Raw genomic sequence first — 7,821 nt, 5'->3', positions numbered from 1 at the left:
GAGGAATTTTGATTCAGAAAAAAAAAATTGCTAGTAATTAGGCCCAAAATTAATAAAATTATATACAACACTAACAAAGCATTAACCAATGTACAATGTAAATAGTAAAACACTTGCATATAAACAAAGACATGCAAATTTAGGTATCATTGTATAATACGAGTCCATTTGTCTTCTGTGTTTGTTTTCAAGAGAAATCTATAGTACCCATTAGCATCATAATGAAAAGAAAGACTCATTTGCTGCAATGAATATGGAAAAGTTTGAAGTATTTGAACAGAAATAATCTAATATAAAAGATGTAATACTGAATGTACTTTGTAATGATCTTAAATAATGTACTATGAAATTCTGAGTGGGTTTTTTTAATTACTATCCATGAATCAAAAGAGAGTTAAATGTTCTGTCTCTTAACATATATTTAGTCTTAATAGTAATATAATCTTACCAGATATGGCAAATCCACTAAAGCCTACAGCAAGCACTAAGAATGAAATAGCCACTCCTTTGCTGTGTGAATATCCCACCACCAGAAGAAGAGTTGCTTCCATGCCAAAACCTGGGGAAATCATAAATAAAACCAGGCATCAGATTTAATTCCCTCTCAAATACTGCAGGCCTTAGGATGTGGTGATATTTCATAGGAACACAGAGGCAAAACATTACCTCAGAGTGGAATATAATCAGGTCATTCTTTCACCCCTAAACCCCACATGTTCTTTCTAACTCAAATAATCTTTATTTTACTCTTTGTATGCTAATTTATTGTTCCTTCCTGTCAGTTTTAAGGTGAAAATAAATCCTTGTGATGTGGTTAGGTCATTCCAGCCAAGCCTTGTGGGAATAAACATTTTAACCTGCTTATGAATTTTCCAGCTAGGATTCAGCTCATGTAGCTTTAACATCTCAGGGGTCAGGGACATAACCTCAGGTAGTGATCTGAGCTCTCTTAGTGCTGAGGGTGTTTAGATGAGGAGCTGAGATGGAGTAAAGAGCTAAGGGCAGGCAAATTACCCTCCCAAATCTCACCTGTTTCTTGAACAGTCTAAATGCTTTTACAAATACCAAACTTCAAACCTGGGAATAGGATCAACTGCACTTTTTGTTTAGTAACAACATCTGCAACACATCAAAAATGCACAGAGTATTGTCTCCTAACTACATAAAACTGCAATTTGTTTGTTTCTTCCATGCAGAACACAATATGGGCATCAAATCTGCCCAAGAAGCCTTTAAATCAAGCAAGAAGCCTCACCTCCACAGTTCATTATCTTTCTCACATTAGTGGTTGAAAGGATCTGCCTGGTTCTTAGGAAGTCTGCGATCTGTCCCCCAATTGGAACAATAATTGTCATCACTAAATGTGGCACAGCAGACAAGATACCCACCTAAAATAAGAATTAGAATTAGCAGAGTATAAACCACGAGAAAACATTGATTATTCATTTTCTGAGGCATTCAGCAACTAATTAATTGTTTCTTTTCAATGTCAGGCTGTATCTCCTGTTCTGCCACCATTTCTTTTGCTTTCTAAGTGAATAAGGGGGGAAGTTCTCACTGCATTAAAAGGGAATCTAGCAAGGTGATAAGTTGTACTATCCTTCCTAGACCTGGGCAGCTCTGATTTGTAAAATGCACCTGGAAAAATTCACTTGTCAATGCTTTCTTTACAGTTTCAGTAGGATTTTGCAGCCCCTTGGGCATCAGGGACCGAAGTGTAACGGGGCTCTCAATACCTTTCTAATACAATTTGGTTTTGAGCACTTGCAATGTAGCCCCAAGTAGATCATCCCTAAATCTCATCCTGCCTCCACCTTCCCCTACCCCATCCTTTGCCATGGTTGTTACTTCACTTATTCATGCTGATCAAGGATGGAACTGGGAGGAGTAAAATTTAAACCATGTAAATCCATGATAAAGATGCAGAACACTTATCTTTCCTCCTCCTCCTAACTGCCCCAAATGTAGCTCTGATATTTGTTTAGTTAAGGCAGAAGCTTGACATTCTTTCTACATACCTTGCTTATTTCAAACCCAAACACTTCCTCAAAGTAAGCAGGCTGACTGATGAGCAGCAAGTAAAAAGTCCAGCTTCTACAAAAGTTTGCAACTATTATTGCATAGACTGGCATAGATGTAAAAAATTTTCTCCATGGAGTTTTGTATTTCTGAAACATAGAAAAAGGGGGATCCAGTTACCATGTTGAGCATTGTCAAGTATCCAACTTTCCTTTTCTGACTTATTTTTTTACCTACACTCCAACAAGCACATATATGCAGAGCTTTAATTCCAGATACTTCAGTTATCATAAAGTACAAGCTGAAACTGCTTGGTCAATAAGTTTTTTTGTTTGTTCCATTGGATTTTAAAAGTCAATTGCATAATGAAAAAAAAAATAAAAAGACAGATGGACAGAACTACAATCCTGCTGAGTCTCAGCACCTCTCCATGAGCCAAAGGTTCTGCCCATCTGTGTTGATCCCAATACAGGATCCAGGCCCAGATAAGTGCTTGAAAATCACTTCAGCAAGGATTCAGGCTGGATTTAGTCTACTATTGGTTTGAACACTGGCTTTTCTTCAAAGAAAATCAGCCCATGGATGGATATATGCAACACCTTATATACCTATTAAATTACACTGAAGTGAGAGCTAAGGAATAAGTGTAACTTAATTAATGAGAATCCAGCCAGAAAATCTAACTTGGTGCTATGGGAAGAATTTTGGCTTCAATATTTTAGAAGCAACTGAATCATTGATACAAGCGAATCACTTCAAAAAAAATTGTTTCATTAAAAAGCAACAATAAAAAAATAGACATAAATTATACAGCCCAAATTGGAATTGTATGGAAACCCTTTGAAGTAGCTCATTTCACATCAAATTTTCAAAACCATGAAAACTACTGAATGTTATTGAGTATCAACTCAGACAATCCCTCAGAAATACCTATCACAAACTGCTCTGTGATATTTTAATTTCCTTATTTAATCTGGAACAAAGGTTTTTTACTAAGACAAACCCATTTATTCCTGAGTTCAGTCAAGAACCAATGTTCTGATCTAGTAGAAAACATAATGAAGATTGGTCATGGAGATCTCCTGGGAATGAATGGTGTAAAAATTTGAGCAGATGAACTGAGGCTTAAACAATTTTTCTTGTTTTCTTGTGTGAATAAACATGGCAATAGTTTCTTTAAAGCTTTTTAGCAGTCAGAGAAAATAAGGAAATTATTATTTAGCATAATACGAGTGTTAAGTGGGTGGAAAATTCTCTGAGTTCACAGCTAGTTATTTAGCAGTTCTTGAGAACTAAAGCAGTAAAGAACTAAGATTATGAGAGGTTTTATAGCATGTTTCCAGCAAAATTGCCACAATGATGGGCAAACAAAACATAGCATAGTCAGGATTTGAATTTTCTGATCTTCTGGGGACCTCCAGAGACACTGAGTTGTGTTTTTCCTCCAGTTTACTTTTAGGAAGAGAAAAACTTTCCAAAGATTACTATATAGGAAGGAAATTAACTTGAACTCAAGGTACTGTAAAAGTCTAAATAAGGCTGCAATTTCAAATGTAGCTGTACTTCTTTTTTTTATACTTTGGAGTAGAAAAAGAGGCATCAATTCCATGCATTTTCTACCTGAAGAACAGGAACCTGTGTTCTCTTAGTGCAGAAGCAATATCCACCCAGAAATCCAAGATTTTAGATCTTCCCACCCCCAAAAAAATGCAACGGTTCAAAATCTGCTTCGCTGCTCTAAAGAAATTTGGTTGATGTTTTGTTGGTGCCTTTCTTTGTGGGGAATGCTGTTTGTTTTTATTGGTATCCCCTAGGAAACCTGAGTGTGAGTAACATTCTTACTTCCATTGCACCTAGGAGGTTGGCACTCTCTCCAATGCTTTCTTCTATGTATCTCCTTTCTTCATCTGTGATCGTTGGATGCTTTGCAGGACTCTCATAGGAAACCAAAAGCCAAAACATGTACCAGACTATACCAAAGCTCCCTTTGGGATGGAAAGAAACACTTTAAAAAGAAATGCACAGTAAAAGCAGCAAGCAAGGAAAAAAAAAATCTGTGAAAAATTGTAGCAGATTCAAATGTCAATTGTTGTTAGTGCTTCTCTGTCCAGCTATTCTAACACAGAGTTGGATCCTGTAAACAATATTTATGCAAAATATTTGCAGAGCTGGAACACAGAATTCTGTGCTTCATTTACAGAATGGTTTCACTGTAAGGGAATGTCACTGATCTTAACATCAATTTGTACAACACAATGCAATGAAACAGCTTCCATTTCATTTTACCAAACTGTAAATGAAGCTCCATTCTGCTTTAAGACACTGTTATCTGATTCCTGCACTAAATTTTTTACCTGCAAAATTCAAAATTTTTGACATAGCAATTCACTTCCTGACCAGTTTGTTTAATTTCTATAAGATTTCCCCCTAATCCACATCAAATTTACACTGCAGAATGAACTCCTCTGGGACATTCTTTTCCATCAGTGTAAGTTAAGGTCGCACAACTGGTGTGAATGAAGATATGTAGGTCTTCAGATAAAAATCAGGACAACTTATTCAAGGCAGATACTCTAAATTTACAGTTTTATAAATGTAAGAGCAATATACATCTGCATTAGCTTGTACTGAAAGCACTCTCTCCTCTTCTTATTTAATAATGATGCTTTCCTACTTTTCCCTTAAATTCTGTTCTTGCATTGTTCTTTTCTCTAGACTGTATTTTTAGCTTTATAGTCCCACTTCTCTGGGTCTTTTTGGTCTCTTAACAGTAGCTTTTATTACATTTTTAGAAAGAGTAAAGTAAGGTCATAGAATACTGGAGTGAAACGAGCAAAAACTCATACCATACACATAGAACACAGAAGACCACCCAGTATATTGCACTAGAATCCCAGCTAAAGGCATTGCAATGACAGCTCCTGCATAGGAACCTACAAAACAAGACACATGTGGATGAAAAGGGAGGAAAAAATTCCATTTCCAAACACTTTTCTATTACAAATGAAAGAAAGACAAAAAAAGAGAAAGTTACTTACCACAAAAGGAAGTGGTTGCTAACCTACTTCTTTCTAATGGGGGGGCCCACTTGCTCCAAATACCATGGCAGGCAGGGTAGGTGACCCCCTGGGGAATGGGTGTGCCACAAGTTAGCTAATGCTGATCAGTCACTCAGTTCATTGTCTTTGCATGAGTTTTTATTTGCAATCACTATGAACAAGAAGTTGAGAACGCTTTGCATTTCTGTAGCAAAGTTTGGGCACAGCCACAGAAAAGCTTCAATTTCTACTCAAGTCGAAATGGGTTTCGAAAGTCATTCAAGAAGACTTATGAAACAGAGCTAAAATTTTATTCCTTTTGCTTCCCCTCCCCTTCCAGGAAAGAATTGCAAAGAATTAAAATGAATCTTAATGCACAAGAACCAGAGTCAAAGGAAGTATGAAAACACAGACCCTGCAGAGTCTTTCTAGGGCTGATTTCTCCAACCCTCATTTTTGGTGGCCTTCTAAATTTTTTTGATCTAACATTTAAAGTATAATTTACAGATTAAAGTTGCACTGCTATAAAACTAGAAAATAAGATCAATAAGAGCTTAGAAATATTTTAAGAGAGAAGTTTTTCACTTTCTTTGTCTCAAATGAACTTTCTTGAGCATGTAAAGCAAATCACTGAATGATATTTCTTGATTTGATTTGAAACCAGCTACTTTCTATGTGTCTCTTCAAAACCAACTTTAATTTAGCTATAGAACAACTATACCTGCAGTGTTGAAATTTTAGAAAATGTAATGTGAAATGTACAATAATTGTCTATGAAATTTTTGACTAAGAATTATTATGATGTATTCGTAGAATCAACCAGGTTGGAAAAGACCTCAAAGATCATCAAGTCCAACCCTACTGTGGTCACTAGCCCATGGCACTAAGTGCCACATCCAGTCTCAACTCACAACTTTTCTCTTAATCTGATATTTTGTTTCCTATGCAAACAGTAAAAAATAAAATAAGAACTTTTTGTAAGCATTGAGGGTATCATAAATGTTGAGATTATCAGCCTCAATGTGCATAAAGTGGTAAAATACCTTCTTCTGTTTTGAAAGATCCTCTTACCAATTTCATGCCATTGGAGTTTTTAATCCATTTTTCAAACAATATTTAAAGATGTAATCTGAAGATTGTCATTTTATCATGAACTTTTATCCAGTGGTCATGTTTGGAATGTTCTGCATTCACAATTCCTTTGAATGTTATCAGAGAAATGTGTGGGTATAAAATAGCCATTTTATTTTGTAGTCACCCACTTGCTTCCTTCCTCTCATCTCTGCAGTCAAGCAAAACCTCTGCACATGAAGGTCACTTGTCAGGAGTTCATCCAGACTTATATACTTCAGGAACTTGACTGACAGTCACCTAACTTTCAGGCACATTCTGCACCCTCTTTTGGAGTCTTTTTATTCAACATAGTGCATGAGTTAAAAGCAGAATTATGTAGGCCTGAGAAACAAAGAACCAGCCACCACAGGACTCAAAATTAGTCTCTTCAAAAAGAGATAAAGAAACAAATAAATTTAGAAGGCAGACTCATTTTTTTTCTCTCTTAAATTATGGTAAATCTCTCATTCGTTTCAACAAAACATGGCCAGGACTGATGGCAGAAGCTTAGTTTTTTATTCTAGATTTATTCATTGAGGCTGGTCAGCAACTGACAGTTGAGAATAACAGCAGTATAATCCTCATGCAGTATAAGGATTTAGTGAATTTTCAGTGCTAAATACATATCCCATTATCTTCTTAACAACATAAAACTTTACCATGTAACTTTATAGATGAAAGCAAATCAAAGAGCTGTAATCATCCATTGAAATCCTTTATGCTCAAAATCAGTCATCAATTGAAAACAAATTTTATTTACCTCCCACAGCTACAATTGCTAGTTAAAGGCTAACAAATATCTATGAGCTTTGCTAGTTATTGTATAATTTTTCCATACCTCTACAAGGCCCTGCAGGATCCTAACGAAGATGACACATCCATAGTGCACCCTGGCTGCAGATGGTATTAGCATGTTGAGGGAGGATGTCAGCAGTATAGCAGCACCAAATACTCTGCAAAGGGGGGAAAAAAAGGGAAAGAAGTAACTTCAGTGTTGTTCCAATTGGCTCAGTCAATTGCTCATCAATATATATGTTCCCCACGTGTGTTCTTTTTGTAGGGAATATACTAACCGATGGACTGGATTAGTGTCTACTTCCATCTAGTGTAACAACCTCTCTGATAAGACTCAGAACAAACATTTGTGTATGTATATCTAATTAGCATCATTTCCTAAGGAAGTACACCTTATGCAATCACAGATATAGATCTTACTCTCCCTTTAAACCTCTACTTTCCTGTAATTTTCACATTTATTTCGACCAAATCCAACTGGATTCTCCACCCTCTGAAAACAAAGTTAGTGTTTTGCTAGAACAGGTGGCCAAGTAAAACAGAGATTCTAATTAGTGCTTTAATTGCAAGAAAGTCACTCCTTATAAAGCACTTTAATAAATGCCAAAAGCAGCTGGAAAATTTTCCAACACATGTGGGATTTCCTCAGACACAAGAGTTAATCAATCTGGAAACACATATCCATGATAAACAGATCATTCTTTCTGCAGCATTTTTAGAGGTTACTCATTGCTCATTTTAATTCCACAGTGTCCTAGGAATTTCTTCAAATAAAACACATTACAAAAGCTAAATAAATGTGTTAAGTGGTGATTCAATTTCAAAATTCCACTGCTTTGACTGAATTTTGATTTGA

General features: G+C 35.9%; 1 protein-coding gene across 1 annotated transcript in view; it reads right to left on the bottom strand.

Moving 5' to 3' along the window:
- The window catches only part of SLC17A6 (solute carrier family 17 (vesicular glutamate transporter), member 6), a gene marked incomplete at its 5' end in the record, with an annotated part of 9,913 nt that extends 2,790 nt beyond the window's left edge, over window positions 1-7,123 (bottom strand). Inside the window, 7 exons of the mRNA XM_009077578.1 lie at window positions 449-559; window positions 1,256-1,388; window positions 2,019-2,168; window positions 3,862-4,004; window positions 4,866-4,952; window positions 5,058-5,145; window positions 7,009-7,123. Of these exons, the coding sequence (XP_009075826.1) occupies window positions 449-559; window positions 1,256-1,388; window positions 2,019-2,168; window positions 3,862-4,004; window positions 4,866-4,952; window positions 5,058-5,145; window positions 7,009-7,123 (827 nt within the window). The remainder of the gene's footprint in view (window positions 1-448; window positions 560-1,255; window positions 1,389-2,018; window positions 2,169-3,861; window positions 4,005-4,865; window positions 4,953-5,057; window positions 5,146-7,008) is intronic.
- Between the last annotated feature and the right edge of the window lie 698 nt (window positions 7,124-7,821).

Source organism: Acanthisitta chloris, unplaced genomic scaffold (genome assembly GCF_000695815.1).
Source record: "Acanthisitta chloris isolate BGI_N310 unplaced genomic scaffold, ASM69581v1 scaffold20326, whole genome shotgun sequence".
In the NCBI taxonomy this organism is placed as follows: domain Eukaryota; kingdom Metazoa; phylum Chordata; class Aves; order Passeriformes; family Acanthisittidae; genus Acanthisitta; species Acanthisitta chloris.
This window is presented reverse-complemented; position numbering and strand designations above follow the sequence as displayed.